At 39.9% G+C, this 17,215-nt stretch overlaps 1 protein-coding gene across 1 annotated transcript in view; it reads right to left on the reverse strand.

Moving 5' to 3' along the window:
• The window catches only part of KMO (kynurenine 3-monooxygenase), a 53,410-nt gene that overhangs the window by 15,067 nt on the left and 21,128 nt on the right, over positions 1–17,215 (reverse strand). The window contains exons 7-8 of the mRNA XM_075553821.1: positions 17,077–17,164; positions 8,153–8,318 (exon numbers count right to left, since the gene is read on the reverse strand). Coding sequence (XP_075409936.1) covers positions 8,153–8,318; positions 17,077–17,164 — 254 coding nt within the window. The remainder of the gene's footprint in view (positions 1–8,152; positions 8,319–17,076; positions 17,165–17,215) is intronic.

Here is a 17,215-nt window from a genome sequence, read left to right on the forward strand (position 1 = left end):
AAATAATTGTTTTTCAAAAAATCATAACAATGTAAATGAGGGAGGGGGCAGAGTGCAGACCCAAAGCCCATGTGTAGACAATTGGACATCCCCTAACAGAAGGGTCACAATGAAAAGATGAGCCAGTCAGGGCACAGTATAGCACCGATGAAACACACAACGTCCCTCTAGTTCTTTAATGCTCTCCCCAAACACACACACACACTTTCATGACCTCAATTCTGCCTTACAAATCTGGCTAGATTGGAGCATGTACACTGGTACAGATAAGAGCTCAAAACACAGGGAATCCAGGACAGATAAACACCTCCAGATCAATAATGAGAGTATTGATGCCAGGAGGGGAAGGGGAAGGTGAGGGGAGACAGGGGGAACCGATCACAATGATTGACATATAACCACCTACCTGGGGGACAAGCAACAGAAAAGTGGATGAAGGGAGACAGTGGTTGGTGTAAGACATGAAGAAAAAAGATAAATTATCAAGAATACATGGGAAGTGGGGATGAGCTGATACCAAGGCTCAAGTAGAAAGACAATGTTTTGAAAATGATGCTGGCAGCATATGTAGAAATGTGCTTGACACAATGTATGTGTATGGATTGTGATAAGAGCTGTAAGAACCCCAAATAAAATTATTTTTAGGACACAGTAGAATCAAAGGTCATATATTCTAAAAATAAAGATAATAATTTGGTTGGAGTCTTTTCTAGTGAATTCTCTGTAATGCAATAACAGCCTGAGTAAGTTTTGATTACTTGACAGATCAATTAACCTAAAACCCCATTCTTCTAAAACTCCCAGAGGTATTATATGTCTGAGAAAGTGCAATCCATTTGAAACTAGTTCAAGGTTATGTATCTTAAAGACCACCTTCCATGTGTATATCTTATACATTAAGAATATTTTCACAATATATTGTCATTTTTTGTGTGTCTTAGGAAGGGACTGCTCCTTCTAGGGTTTTTTCTACACTGAACTCCAAAGAAAACCTAGCTCATAGACATAGAAACTACTGAATAACTCCTTGAACACAACGATGTCACTATGCAGTCACATAGTCAAGGTGTATGCATATGAAAAGCCCAATTAGAAGATAGCAAAACTACACCTGGAGGTGAGGATTTAGTGAGGCTGGCGTGGTTAATGCAAAGGATTTCCACACATTAAATAAGAACAGTAGGATAGTGGGTTCGGGGTGAGGGAAACTTCGTGAACAAAGTGGAGGAAGCATGCAAAAAAATGTTTTAGTTGGTCAGAGATGAGATCAGCTTGGACAAGGTGAGTATTCTTGCTTTCTCTCTTATTATCTTCTGACCATTTCTACAATCATTTTACAATCCAAAAGTTAAACCAGGGAGATTAAATCCATTTTGCTTCTCATTTGCTGCAATAGTAAATGATGAGACTGCTTTTAAAGAGAGAGAGAGAGATTGGAAAATAATATATACCTACTGTCTTTCTCATTGTCATTTAAAAACAACAACCTCACCACCATCAAGTCCATTCTGACCCATAGCAACCCTACAGGATACAGTAGAACTGCCCTTGTGAGTTTCTAAGACTAACTCGTTACAGGATAGAAAGCCTCACCTTTCTTTCACCTAGTGGCTTCCAGTGCTGACATTGGGGTTAATAGCCCACCTCATAACCACGCTCCCGGGCCTCCTCTTATCATCGTAGATGGGTAGATGGTATTTTTTATGTCATTTTGACATAACAGGTAAGATGTCAAGAGCATTGTGACACTGACACTCGTATTTCATGATCCAGACAACAAACTTTTCAATTGTCAACATTTGTGTACTGGATCACTCTGTAAAGAGCATTTGAAGGCCAGGCTTGACATCATCTCTACTAATCCCCCACCTTGAGTGCCTACAAACATGAAACCTAAGCAGAATGAGTTGCTTCCTGTACAAAAGCAGCCTTAAGATGAGCCCCACCCACTCAGCAGCACCTTCTACTCCCTCAAAGCCTGTCACGTATCCAATCCCTCACTCTCATTCCAAACATCAGAGGTGGAATTAGAAGCACCTGTTAAATATATTATATGAAAATGAAGGAAGGAGGAAGTGAAGAGATGGAAGAAGTAGAGAAGAGGTAGAGAGAAGAAATGGAAAAAATCCCAAAGAGAAATGTTCATAGGATTGCTTCATGAATGTGTCAAAATGTTCCCATTGCCTGAGTCATGTTACCATGTCAAAACAGCATTTCTTTAAATATATTTTAAAAACCTAATGTTTATCATGTATGAGTCCCTAAAAAAATGGATGTCTACAATCTCTTTTAGCATACATGAGACCACTGAAGCCTGGGACACTTTCCCCCCAGAACTCTATTGCTATGTGCAACAGTAACAAATCCTCACTCAACAGAACAAAATTCTGTGCATGAGGTGCACTGTCCAGAAATTGAACCTGGATCTTTTTTATGGAAGATGAGAATTCTACTACTGAGTTGTTCCTTCAAAGGAACCCTACTATGCTACAATCCAGGGGTATCAGATCCTCAACTGGGAGAACAGGGTCCGCTTGAAAATAGTAAAATAAGCACTGAAAAATAATAATTGTGATTTCCCCTTTGTGATAGTTAGGTTTATTGTGCCAAGTAGGCCTCCATAGGAACGTGTGGGCGGAGTTTAATCAGGTCACAGCTTCATTGGAGGGCAACCAAGATAAATGCTTTTCACAGTTGGCATCCCTTCTCTCTTCCTCCCTGGTGGTCGGACCAGTGTGCTGCTGCTTCAGCTAGCTCTTTGCCTCAACCATGTGCTGCACTACCTGTGGACTGAGCCAACCCATGAATTGTGGAGCTAGAGATTGAGGCTCCTTTGAGATTTGCTTTGCTGAGCTGCTAGTGAGTCCATCGCTTGAGCTGAAGGCTGGTGAATCCTGTCCCAAGCAATACATCACTTGTTGAGATCCCATTAGGGCCTGCTTCACTAAGCTCCCAAGCTACCATGTTTCCCGAAAGTAAGACATCCCCGCAAAATGAGACCTACTTATAGTTTTGCCTCTCGCTGAAATATAAGGAATCCCCCAGAAAATAAGACCTCCCCTATAATAAGGCCCCCCAAAACTACCATAACTCTGGACTCTGGACCATAGTGGCAGGCACTGTGTACAGCTCATTGTTGGCCACAGCGCAGCCAGAGCAGACAGGAAGTGTGAGTAATGTACCATAGATTATGAGTAAATGTACCATAGATTGTTGTACATGGAAATAATGGTAGTAACAAGAAATTCCTGATACCGTAGGATTCACAGTGTGTCTGGTTATGTTGGTTTGTGATGACAACTACTACCGTACCATATAAAGGTAATAAATTTCCTTTTTGTGTGTGTTCAACAATAAATGTGTACCATATACTTCTTCATGGAAAAATAAGACAGCCCCTGAAAATAAGACCTAGTGCATCTTTGGGAGCAAAAATTAATATAAGACACTGTCTTATTTTCAGGGAAACAGCATACTGACTATTGCGGCCACACCATACTGTCTGCTGCCTGCAGGCTGACTCTGCCCGAGGGCAGACGTGCCTGAGGGCTGACTCCGCTATCTGCTTCCTTGATCTTGGACCACAGCCCACATATTGAAGGATCTTCAGTATATTAACTGTTCCACGAAAGTTAGTTGAACTGAACCTCTGTACTGCTGTGTGGACTAAATTATATTCCTTCATATATATATATATTCATGAGTCTCCTAGAAACCTCCCTACTATACCCTTAACTTCTCATTGTGATTTGGGTGAAAGTTTATAAAGCAGACTAGTTTTTCACTGAACAATTTATACACTTAAATGTTTCATATCATTGAATGCAATCCCCACAATGTAATATCTCAGGCCATTTCCTGTGTCTTCTTTGTCCTTCTCTCCTTATGCAGTTCATTATTGGGCACATGCTGCCTTTAAAATCTCTGATGGTTGATAATTCTAAAATGAGTGTATCTCACTTTGTTATTGATCCCCTATTGACTTGTCTATTGCGTGGTTGTAAAATGAGGCATGAAAGTGAGCTCATTTCCAAACTTGAAGGATGACTAAGGGCCATAGGCTTGAGATTTAGACCTGTCTGTATCCAACTAGTACCAAAACCAAAATCACTGCTATTGAGTTGATGCTGACCCTTAGTAACCCTATAGGGAAGTAGTTAATTCAGTGACCTAATGGGTCACGTGACAATCAGTCGTCATGTCCAGCTATCATTACCAACTGCTCTGAAAGGGATCAGATTAGGAGGTCCAGGATAGAGGGAGAGGAAATGCATGTCAAACATTCTTGAATGTCCTCAAAATCCAGGTGGGATACACTCAAGGTTGCATTTTCACTTTTGTGGACTTGTATATATTTTCTCCAACTTCAACATGGACTTATATATGCACAATTGACAGTCCATTTCACAGTCACCCCTGATCTCCTTTTGACTGCTGATATTGAGCATCTGTGTCATCCCTTCACAGAGATATAGTCGAGCAAATTCCTGTGCATTCCATTTGGCATAGATACAGGCACCACTTATGTTGCTTCAAAGGGGGATTTGCAATGAAAAAGTTGTTGGTCATGCAACATTGTATTATTCTATATCCAGTTTCACTTCTATTACCTGGCTGTATTTTCCAACTACTATTCCTTTCTCTTTGTTTCCAAGTTTTGCATTCTAATAGACAATAATTATAAATGCATCTCAGTGGCATGTTTGATCAATTTCAGACTGAAGCCATTAGTAGAATTCTTCAATTTCTTTATAATTTGTTCTAGTGGTTGGTAAGTAAGTCTGAATAAAAATTTTATTAGCTGAATGGATATTAGCCTATCACCGGCAGCATTGCATTTTAAGGTATATCTTGAAATATTCTTTTTGTCAGCCTCTTTCCAATACAATTCCTCTTGAAATTGTCATTCCCAGCAGGGTAAACCATATGATTGTCTGCTTTAAAGTGGCCAAGACCTGTCCATTTCAGCTCACTAATGCCTAGCCTAGGGATTTTTATGTGTTTCATTTCATTTTGAGAACTTCCAATTTTCCTAGATTTGAATTCCATACATTTCTTATTTCAGTTTTTAGTAGATATTTGCAGCTGTTTCTTTTTCATTTTTTAGTTGTACCTCCTTGGCAAATGACATCATCCTGAAAGGTTTACTTCAGCCACATCATTATGGTTAACTCTACTCTGAGAAGGTAGTTCTTCTTCAGTTTTATTTCGAGTGCATTCTGCTGTGAGGGATTCATCTTCTGGTGCTCTATCTGAAAATGTTGCAGTGCTATTTGTGAGGTTTCCAGGGGCTAATTATCAAAAATGGCAGCCTATTCCTTCATAGTTGTGCTTAGTCTCAACAAAGCTCCACTGAAGCCTGTTCAGTCACCTTGGGTGAACTGAAATACCTGTGACATAGCATCCAGTATAATAACAACACACAAGCTATTACAGTATGACAAGCTGGCAGACACAGGGTAGTACTATTGCATACTAATCCTAAATTCTAAACCCAAATCTTTATCACTTCTGTTAGTACTTTTTTCTACGTTCCTACAACTTTTTGCTTATGATGAATATAAGAATATTCATTCCACATATTTTATTTGGTTTCATATGGCTAAAGAACTGAAATCAGGAAATGAGAAAAATACTGTTAGTTTTACACACGGGAGCAAATGAGGGGGGAGGAAGAGAAAGTGGAGGACATCCTGGCCCACCAAGCCTTGAGGATGATATTCCCACTCAGAGCAGCCAATACACAGACAGGACCATATGGCCAGCCCCACTATGAGACATGAGATCCCTCACTGACCCATAGCCCTACAGGGGACAACATTAGAGACAGTGTGGGAATTGCACCCGATCTGACCCCACCACTCTGAGGCAAAATACTAAGGGCAAGGGAAACAGTAATGAAGCCCCCAGGGAATACCAAAAATAGACTTTGGGGCCAGGCTTGGAACCCCATCAGACTCGACCAGAAAACACTCCTAAAGGCCAACAAACAGTCCTTGAACTAAGTTCAAGCTTTTCTTTTTTGTTGTTGTGTTTTGTTTTGGATTTTTTTTTTGTCATTGGCTTGTTGTTGTTTTCTTTTCTTTTGTTGCTTGGTTTTGCTCTGTCTTGGTTTTGTGTATGCTATTATCTCTGCAGGTCTGTCTAAATAAGATAGACAGATTGGATGAACAATACGGAGTAGGAAACAATGGGACCGACAGTTTCAGGGGACATGGGAGATGGGGAGGTGGGGAGAAAGTAAGTGGTGCTAACAAACCAAGGGACAAGGGAACAACAAGTGATCCAAATGGGTGGTGAGGAGGGTGTAGGAGACCTGGTAGGGCTTGATCAAGGGTAATGTAACCAAGAGGAATTACTGAAACCCAAATGAAGACTGAGAATGATAGTTGGACAAGAGGAAAGTAAAAGGAAATAGAGGAAAGAACTAGGAGTCAAGGGGCATTGATAGAGGTCTAAATAGAGGCATGTACATATATATGGAAATGGATTTATATATGAGGATGTGGAAATAGATCTATGTACATATATTTATAGGATTAATATTAAGGTAGCAGATGGACATCGGGCCTCCACTCAAGTACTCCCTCAATGCAATAATACTTTGTTTTATTAAACTGGCATTCCATCATGCTCACCTTCCCAACATGATTGCTGAAGACAAAGTGGGTGCATAAGCAAATTTGAAGAAAGCTGATGGTGCCCAACTATCAAAAGATAAAGTGTCTGGGGTCTTAAAGGCTTGAAGGGAAACAAGTGGCCATGTAGCTCAGAAGCAACAAAGCCCACATGGAAGAAGCACATCAGCCTGTGTGATCACGACGTGCCAAAGGGATCAGTTACCAGGCATCAAAGAACAAAAAATCACACATTGTGTGCTCACCTCCCTAATACAATTGTTGAAGACAAATGGGTGCATAAGCAAATGTGGTGAAGAAAGCTGATGGTGCCCGGCTATCCAAAGATATAGCATCTGTGGTCTTAAAGGCTTGAAGATAAATAAGTGGCCATCTAGCTCAGAAGCAACAAAGCCGACATGGAAGAAGCCCACCAGCCTGTATGATCACAAGGTGTCCAAGGGATCCGGTATCAAAGAACAAAAAGCATATCATTGTGAATGAGGGGGAGTGTGGAGGGGGGATCCAAAGCCCATCTGTAGGCAACTGGACATCCCCTTATGGAAGGGTCGTTGGGAGGAGATGAGCCAGTCAGGGTGCAGTGTAACAACAATGAAACATACAACTTTCCTCTCGTTCCTAAATGCTTCCTCCCCACCCACAATCATGATCCCAATTTCTACCTTACAAAGCTGACTAGACCAGAGGATGTACACTGGTACAGATAGGAACTGGAAACACAGGGAACCCAGGATGGTTGATTCCCTTCAGGACCAGTGCTGAGAGTGGTAGATGGAGGGAGGGTGGGGTAGAAAGGGAGAACTGATTATAGGGATCTACATACAACCTCCCTCATGGGGGACGGACAACAGAAAAGTGGGTGAAGGGAGACATCAGACAGTGCAAGATATGACAAAATAATAATTTATTATCAAGGGTTCAAGAGGGAGGGGGGAACGGGGAGGGAGGGGAATAAATGAGGAGCTGATGCCAGGGCTTAAGTGGAGAGCAAATGTTTTGAGAATGGTGAGGGCAACAAATATACAGATGTGCTTTACACAATTGATGTATGTGTGGATTGTGATAAGAGTTGCATGAGCCCCCAATTTAAAAATGATTTTTAAAAATACTGTTAGTTTTAGCAACAACTTGAGATTCACTTTCATAATTATTATTAGATTTAATTTTGTTTGTAATAATTGTGATTGTCAGTCTACTGGAAAATTGATTTCCATCCTGATTTTTTCTCCCAAGACAAACCAAACAAATGACATTCTTAAGTAAGACATGCTCCTCATCCTCCTGGAGTGTTTCTAGGAGGGTGGTTGTAATTCTTCCATTCTCAAGAAAGCATATCCAACGTTAAGGGAGTGAGAGTGATATTATTAAAGAGATCATTATACATGTAATTTATTAACTGCCACGTATTTATGATGGACCGCAAAACTGAACCACATTGTACTAAACCCTGCTTCTACACAGGTTTAGGAAGGGGACATCATCTGATAAAGGGGTAAGAAGTAGAAATGACTTACATCTCCATTCTTGGGTGGTATGGTCAACTCCATGTACCCATGAGGAATGTACTGTTGACTGTAATCAAAACGGGGTGTCTTCATGAGGTGGCTCCTGACAGTTGAATAGGCTCCATCACATCCCACAATGAGGTCATACGTAATGTCTTTAGGAACTTTGTCAGATCTGAAAAATAAAATTAGCCCTCCAGAAACTTGTCCGATGGTGTAAAAGATGATGCACTTCTACTTGACCCTGGAAAAGAGTGGTTCAAAGGATGACTTGAAAGCTCAGTATTATTATGGTCCACCTACATTTTACAACTCTGAGTCCAGTTTGGTTTTGTTTCATTTTTTCGGCCATAAATGAACAACGGTGATTTCGTTCAAAGCCCTCCTCTAAGTCAGACATGTAAGTGTCAATACACCAGTACCTAACCCTGCTAGAAATGTTATGCCCCTCTTATAAAACAAAGATTGTGCATGTTGCATAGCAGCCAAATCGCTTTCCTGGAAGAGGTAGGAAGAGCAGTGGCTATTCCTGGCCCAAAGATGGCAGTGAACGCATGGCTTTGAATGTGTGTTGCTCTCTACAGTCCTGGCAATAATCCACTCTTCTCTATCAGGATATGAAACAACTCATTATGCCTCTCCCAAGTTTTCCATTTGGAATGTAGACCTGTCATTTTTCTTGTGCCAGTTATCATTTGTTCTGCCTTCTAGAATCTATCACCTCTGTCCTATGGGGTCACTGAGTCAGAATCAACTCAATGGTAATAGTTTGGTATTGAGTTCTCATTATGGGACCCCTCCAGTCCAAAAAATTAGATCTGTTCTGATTTCACTACAAGTGTCATGACTGAATGGCTTGAAGCCTTGTCTTAAAGCTTGGAATTGAGAGTCTATAAAAATAAAAATAACAATACTTGTCCCAATCATGGATTTGCTTATGAAAAATAACATTAATGCAAAATCATGCTGATTAATAAAGATGTGTGAAGCCCTGTGTGTGTGACCAATGACTGAACTCTCTAAACAAAAGAAGGTAAAATAAGCAATCTCTACTCCTATTTCCTGTGAGTAATGAGTTTGGCTCATGCTGAGGGTATTGGAAATGTGAAAGAAAATGACACATTTTTTCAGAGAGAAAGAGAAAAATATTTTAGATGTTAATACAAAACTTTAAAATATATTATCAATGCAAACAGAAAAAAAATATTATTAGAGCTATGATGGATAAACGTTGGTGATTTAGATCTACATATGACCTCCTCCCTGGGGGACGGACAACAGAAAAGTGGGTGAAGGGAGACATCAGACAGTGCAAAATATGACAAAATAATAACTTATAAATTATCAAGTGTTCATGAGGAAGGAGTGAGCAAGGAGAGAGGGGGGAAATGAGGAGCTGATGCCAGGGGCTTAGGTGGAGAGCAAATGTTTTGAGAATGATGAGGGCAATGAATGTACAAATGTGCTTCACACAATTAATGAATGTATGGATTGTGATAAGAGTTGTATGAGCCCCCAATAAAATGATTTTTTAAGTTGGTATTTTTAAAAATGTATTAGACAGTGGATGTATTAAAGTGGAAAGAGAACTGTAGAAGGAAAATGGGCAGGATGGTTACAATACCTTATGTGTGCAGGCATGAGAATCTAAACTGCAGCAGGAGGGTAAAGAAGACATAAATTCTAAAGATAGTAGGAATAAAGACTGAGCAGCATTTATGTATTTTATTAATGGGGTAAAATAGGTAAAAAGCACATATCAAGAATGAATCTAACTTTTTAAAGTAGTAATGTTGTAGGGGAAAAGATGAGGCTTCCTACTCCCATAAAAATTTACAGTCTAGAGCAGATGGACATTGGGCTTCTGCTCAAGTACTCCCTCAACACAAGAACACTTTGCTCTATTAACCTGGCATTGCAAGACGCTCACCTTCCCAACACAATCGCTGAAGATAAAGCTGTAGATAAGCCAATGTGGTGAAGAAAGTTGATAGTGCCCAGCTATCAAAAGATATAGCATCTGGGGTCTTAAAGGCTTGAAGATAAACAAGTGGCCATCTAGCTGAGAAGCAACAAAGTCCACATGGAAGAAGCACACCAGCCTGTGTGATCATGAGGTGTTGATGGGATCAGGTATCAGGCATCAAAGACCCAGAACAAAAAATCATATTATTGTGAATGATGGGGAGTATGGAGTGGAGACCCCAAACCCTTCTGTAGGCAACTGGGCATCCCCATACAGAAGGGTCGCGGGAAGGAGATGAGCCAGTCAGGGTGCAGTATAACACTGATGAAACATGCAACTTTCCTCTAATTCTTTAATGCCCCCCCCCTCCAATCCCCCACTATAATGATCCCAATTCTACCTTACAAATCTGGCTAGAACAGAGCATGTACATGGGTACAGATAGGAACTGGAAGCATAGGGAATCCAGAACAGATAAACCCCTCAGGACCAATATTGGATTAGCCAGACCAGGAGGGGAAGGGGAAGGTGCGGGAAGATAGGGGGAAGTGATCACAATGATCTACCTATAACCCCCTCCTAGGGGATGGATAACAGAAAAGTGAGTAAAGGGAGGCATCTGTGAGTGTAAAAAATGAAAAAAAAAATCAAGTGTTCATGAGGGAGGGTAGAGGAGGGAGGGGAAAAAGGAGACCCTGATACCAAGGGCTCAAGTAGAAAGAAAATGTTTTTAAAATGATAACAGCAGCAAATGTACAAATGTGCTTGACACAATGGATGGATGTATTGTGAAAAGAGTTGTAAAAGCCCTAATAAAATGATTTTTTAAAAAATATTTACAGTCTTGGGAACTCACAGGGGCAGTTCTACCCTGTCCTACTCTGTCCTATCAGGTCTCTGTGAGTCAGCAATGACTCAGTGACAGTGAGTTTGGTTTGGGGTTAATACTGTAGGGATGAATTTGCTCAGAATTTAATAAACTAAAGAACTGAAGAAAACATCAAGTGTTCAATTGAAATATTGAAGGAGTCTATGACCAAAATATTGGGAGAATCAATGAAAATGGAAGGAATACAAAGAGGCACTATACAAAAGAACTAGTTGATACCTAATCATTTCAGGAGGTAGCATATGATTGAGAAACAATGATATCCAACAAAGAAATCTAAGTTACACTGAAGGAATTGGTAAAACAAACAAACAAACAAACAAGAAATCATGGCTCTAAGGATTAATGGAATATCCTTTGAAATATTTTTACAGATGAATGTAATGCTGCAATTTCTCATTTTTCAATATCAATTTTGGAAGACAACTGTCTGGCCACCTGACTGGTAGAGATACAAACTTGTGCCCATCTCAAAGAAAAGTGGCTCAAGAGGTTGTAGCTATTATCAAACAGTGTCATTAATATCACATGCAAGTAAAATTTTACTTAAGGTAATTCACAGGTAAACATCTGCTATTTCTGCTTTCTGCTGCAATTCATCTAATATTATCAGTGATATCCTTCATTTCACATTGTCTTCTAAATCTGGCTTGAATTTCTGACAGTTCCTTATTGATGTACTACGGTGACCATTTTTTAATTATCTTCAGCAAAATTTTATTCTTCCAGTCAGTTGGCCAGGTAGCTATCCCCCCAAATTTTTGGCATGTGATAACATCCAACATTGCACTGATTATGGAAAGGCATTTAACTATAGATCATAGCAAGTGATGGAAAACAATGCGAAGAACTGAAATTTCAGAATCCTTAATAATGCTCATTCAGAAACTATACATAGACCAAAGAGCTGTCATCCAAACAGAATAAAGAGTTGCTTTAAAATCAAGAAAGATATTTTGTATCCTTTCACCATCCTTGTTCAGTCTGTATGCTGAGCAAAGAATCTGCAAAGCTGGACTACATAAAGAATAAGTGACATCAGGATTGGAGATAAACTCATTAACAAACTGTGATGTGCAGATGATGCGTCTTTTTTGCTGAAAGTGAAGCACTTATCAATGTAAATCAAGGATTATAGCTGTCAGTATGGATTACACTTCAACATAAAGGGAAAATAACTTCACAGTTGACTCAAGAAGCAAAATCATGATATGTGGAATAAAGGTTAAGGTCAAGAATTTCATTTTGCCTGGATCCAAATATAAAATCCTGGAAGCAGCAGCTAAGACATCAAATGACATATAAGATTGCGAAAATCTGCTGCAAAAGACTTGTTCAAAGTGTTAAAAAGAAAAGAAGTCACTTTTAGTAGTGATGTTGAAGTGCACCAACATACAGTGTTTTCAATAGCCTCATCTGCATGTGAAATTTGGGCTGGGAATAAGGAACACCAAACCGAATAGATGCCTTTGAATTATGGCGTTGGCAAAGAATGCAGAACACACCATGGGTTGGTAGAAGAATGGATGGCTGTATTCTGAAAGACTACCACTGGTTTGTTAGTTCATACTGTGGGGACTTGTTGTTGCTCTCATGCTGATGGGCATGTCACTGGAATTCAAATACCGGCAGGGTCACCCAAAGTTAATAGACCTCCTCAGAGCTTCCAGACTAAGAAGAAACTACAAAGAAGGACTTAGATGTCCACTTCGGAGGAATTAGCCACTGAGAACCCTATGAATAATATCAAAATATTGTCCTTTACTGAAAACCTAACGAATGGAAGCAGAAAGTTGTCAGAGGTAGTGCCAGAAGTTGAGTGTCTCAGATTGGAAGGCACTCAAAACATGACTGAGGAAGAACTGCCTTCTCAAAGTAGGGTTGACTATAATGACATGCATGGAGTAAAGCGCCTGGGAGTAAAGCCTTTGGGAACTTCATTGCTGATTGAGAATGTCTCAGAATGAGAGGAAACAGCTGGAAATATCAATTAATAATTAGAACCATATGAAGTATGAATCTAAGCAAACTGGCAGTCATTAAAAAATTAAATGAAATGCATAAAGATCAATATTCTGGGTGTCACTGAGCTGAGATCAACTGGTGTTGGCCATCTTGAATCAGGAAATCATAGATTTAATATGCAGGGAATGACAGAATCAAGTGGAATGGTGTAGCGTTCGCTGTCAGAAAGGATGTTTGAAGACCTACCTTAAGGTACAATACTGTGTACGATAGGAAATGTCCATTAGAATGCAAGGACAGGCAAGCAATGCAAAGATCATTCAATTTTATACACCAACCACTAAAGCTAGTGATGAAAATATTGAAGAATTCTACCAGGCTACAGTTAGAAATTTATCATGCAGGTAATCAAGATGCCTTTATAATTATTGTCTACTGGAATGAAAAAAATTGGAATCAGGGAGGATTGGTAATTGGAAAATATGGTCCTGGTGACAGAAATGAAGCTGGCGATCCCATGGTAGAATTTTGCAAGACCAACGACTTTGTCATTGCAAATACCTTTTTCAACAACACAAAAGGCAAAAGTAAAATGTGAACTTTTCCAGATGGAATGCACAGAAAATAAATGGTCTCCATCTGTGGGAAGAGACAATGGAGACGGTAAATATCGGCAGTTATAACCAAGCCAGGGGCCAGCTGTTGAACAATTACTTCCAGTTGAAAATGAAGAAAATTAAAATAAGTCCATGAGAGCCAACCAAGCCACGGGCCAGCTGTTGAACAATTACTTCAAGTTGAAAATGAAGAAAATTAAAATAAGTCCATGAGAGCCAAAATAAGACTTTGAGGATATCTCACCTTAATTTTGAGAACAGTTCAAGAACAGATTTGATGACTCAAACACTTTTGAACAGAAGACCTGATGAGCTGTGAGGACATCAAGATCAGCATTCATGAAGAAAGTAAAAGATCATTTAAAAGATAAGAAAGACAATGGCAAAGTGGGTGTCAAAAGAGACTCTGAAACTGATTCCAGGAACCCAAGTGGAAGTGAATTTTGAGAATGATGAGGGCAAAGAATGTATAAGGGTGCTTAACTCAATTGATGTATGTATGGATTGTGATAAGAGTTGTATGAGCCCCAATAAAATGATTTATTATATAAAAAAAGATAGTTTCTTGGTCAACTGACCGTTCCAAAGAAAGATGATGGAACAAAATGCTCAAATTTTAGAATAATATTACTGATATCACATGCAAACAAAATTTTGCTGAAGATTATCCAAGAGTAGTTACAGAAGTACACTGACAGAGGTTGAGGCCAGATGAAGAAGAAGACATAGAACAAGGGATACCATTGCTGATGTCAGATGGTTCTTGTCTGAAAGCAGAGAATATGAGAAAGAGGTTTACTTGCGTTTTGGCATTTGACTATGTGGGTCATATAAAAAAAGCAATAGCTAGCCTTGAGAATAATGAGAATTCCAGAATATTTCATTGGGTTTATGTGGAAGCTGTACATGGATTAGGAAGCAGTTATGCAAACGGATTGAGGGAATACTGCATCGCTTAAAAGCAGGAATGGTGTGTTTCAGGGCTGGATTCTCTCAGCATACTTATTCAATCTGCATGCTGAGCAAATCGTCAGAGAAGCTGGATTATCTGAAAAAGAAGGCAATTTCAGGATTGGAGGAAGGCTAATTAACAAGTTGTGATATGCAAATGAAACAACCTTGCTTGCTGCAAGTGAGGAGTACTTGAAGTACATGCTTATGAAGATCAAGAATGGCTGCTTTCAGTATGGATTACAACTTAATGTAAAGAAGATCCTAGATGCTTCCTCCCCCCCAACTACCATGATCCGAATTCTACCTTGCAAATCTGGATAGAGCAGAGGTTGTACACTGGTACATATAGGAGCTGGAGGCACAGGGAATCCAGGGTGGAAGATACCTTCAGGACCAGGGGTGTGAGGGGCAATACTGGGAGAGTAGAGGGTGAGTGGGTTGGAAAGGGGGAACCGATTACAAGGATCTACATGTGACCTCCTCCATGGGGGACAGACAACAGAGAAGGGGGTGAAGGAAGAATCCGGATAGGGCAAGATATGACAAAATAATAATCTATAAGTTATCAAGGGCTCATGAGGGAGGGGGAGCGTGGAGGGAGGGAAAAAAAGAGGACCTGATGCAAAGGGCTTAAGTGGAGAGCAAATGCTTTGAAAATGATGAGGGCAAAGAATGTACAGATGTGCTTTATACAATTGATGTATGTATATGTATGGATTGTGATAAGAGTGGTATGAGCCCCTAATAAAATGTTTTTAAAAAAGAAGATCAAAAACTTCATAACTGGACCAAGAGGTAACATCATAATAAATTGGGAAAAGGTCGAAGTTGTCAAGGATTCTATCTTACTTAGATCCACAATCCAATGCTCACGGAAGCAACAGTCATGAGATCAAATGATGCATTGCATTGGATAAATTGGTTTCACAAGACCTCTTTAAAGTGTTGAAAGCAAGGCTGTTACCAACATGTGCTTGCCATGGTATTTTCAATTGCAACATATGCATGTGAAAGTTAAGCAATGAATAAGGAAGATCAAAGAAAAATGGATGCATTTAGAATATTGAAAATACTGTGCACGGACTGCCAAAAGACAAAGCAATCTGGAAGGAGGAAGTCCAGAGTGCTCCTTAGAGGCAAGGATGTCACAGCTTTGTCTCAAATACTTGGGGCATATTTTCAGGAGTGAAGAAGGACATCACCCCTGGTAAAGCAGTGAGGCTGTGGATGATAGGGATTGGCTGCAAACCTGGGTTCAAACATAAGAGAAACGATGAGGATGGAAGAGTGCCAGACAATGCTTCAATCTATGGTGCACAGGGTTACTGTGCCTTGGAACTGGCTCAAGGATACCTTAACAACAGCAGATCTTTGATGAAGCCCAGGAGACTGCTCCTTAGCTATGAGAAGAGTACGACTTCTCACATATTTCTGACATGTTACCAAGAGAGACCAGTCCATTGAGAAGAATAGCATCCTTGATAAAGTGGAAGGTCGGAGAGTAAAAGAAAGACCCTCAATGAGATGGACCGAATCAGTGGCTTCACCAATGGTCTCAAACACAATTGAGCAGTGTTTCTTTCTCTCAGATATAAGATCTCTGAGTCAGAACATGACAACCAACCACAGCAGCCGCATGAAGGAAGTGCAGACTCCGTCTGCTCGTTTGCCATACCATGGTAGCTTTCATGTTTCTACAATGCTGGAAAATATGCCACCGGTAATTCAAATACCAGCAGGGTCATTCACGGTGGACCAATTTCAGTGCACATACCAGAGAAAAAAATGATGAAGAAAGGCCTGGTGATCTATTTCTACAAATTACAACAGAATCCAACAAATCAAGCTGAAAGACAAGTCCCTAGCTCGAAACTCACTCAAAATTCATAGTGGCCACAATAATGAACTTGCGTATACCAACATTCATGAAGATAACATAGGAGTGAGCAACGTTTCATTCTGTTGTCCACAGGAAAGCAGTAGCAATGACTCAGAACTGACTTGCAAACAACAGAAAACTACAACCACTTAAATCAGAAATAAGATACGCTTTAGCAAAATTTGTTACCGAGGTTTCAGATGTATTTATGATACTGGTGAGATGTTTGATGTGAAACACAACATGGACTGAGAATGCGAATAGAGACATGGACTAGAAAGTTTCCTTTTAGAGAGGTGCATTTACAACTTGTTGTTGGATCTATTACTATAAATCCATGATATTCCAAGAGGAGGATTTTTCAGGGAAGCCTCAGAGAGAGAAGAGAAACAGGACAGTGAAGGCAGCCTTATTTTGTGGGAGGAAGAGTGGGAAAGAGAGACTGATCAATCACCAATGTTGAATATTCTAGCAGGATGACAGAGCAAGCGGCAGAAGGCATAAAAGAGCAATCAACATCTAAAATCTTGGAATCTAAAAACTATTTGAATTACCCTTCTAGTAATGATTTAACTCTTTCAAAATAGTCAAAGAACAAAGTGTACAGACTTTCCATTCCAACACTTTACTTTTGAGGTAAAAAAAGCCTGACCCAGCAGTTACCCAAGCACTGTGATCGTTCCTTCTTCGGGGTTACATTTCAACAACTTGTGTCCAAAGTGCAACTCCACATTAGGATATTTCTCCACAGCTAAGGGAAAAATGAAAGAAAGAAAGAAATGGAGATCGAATCACAATTTGC

Source organism: Tenrec ecaudatus, chromosome 7, assembly GCF_050624435.1.
Source record: "Tenrec ecaudatus isolate mTenEca1 chromosome 7, mTenEca1.hap1, whole genome shotgun sequence".
NCBI classification, from domain to species: domain Eukaryota; kingdom Metazoa; phylum Chordata; class Mammalia; order Afrosoricida; family Tenrecidae; genus Tenrec; species Tenrec ecaudatus.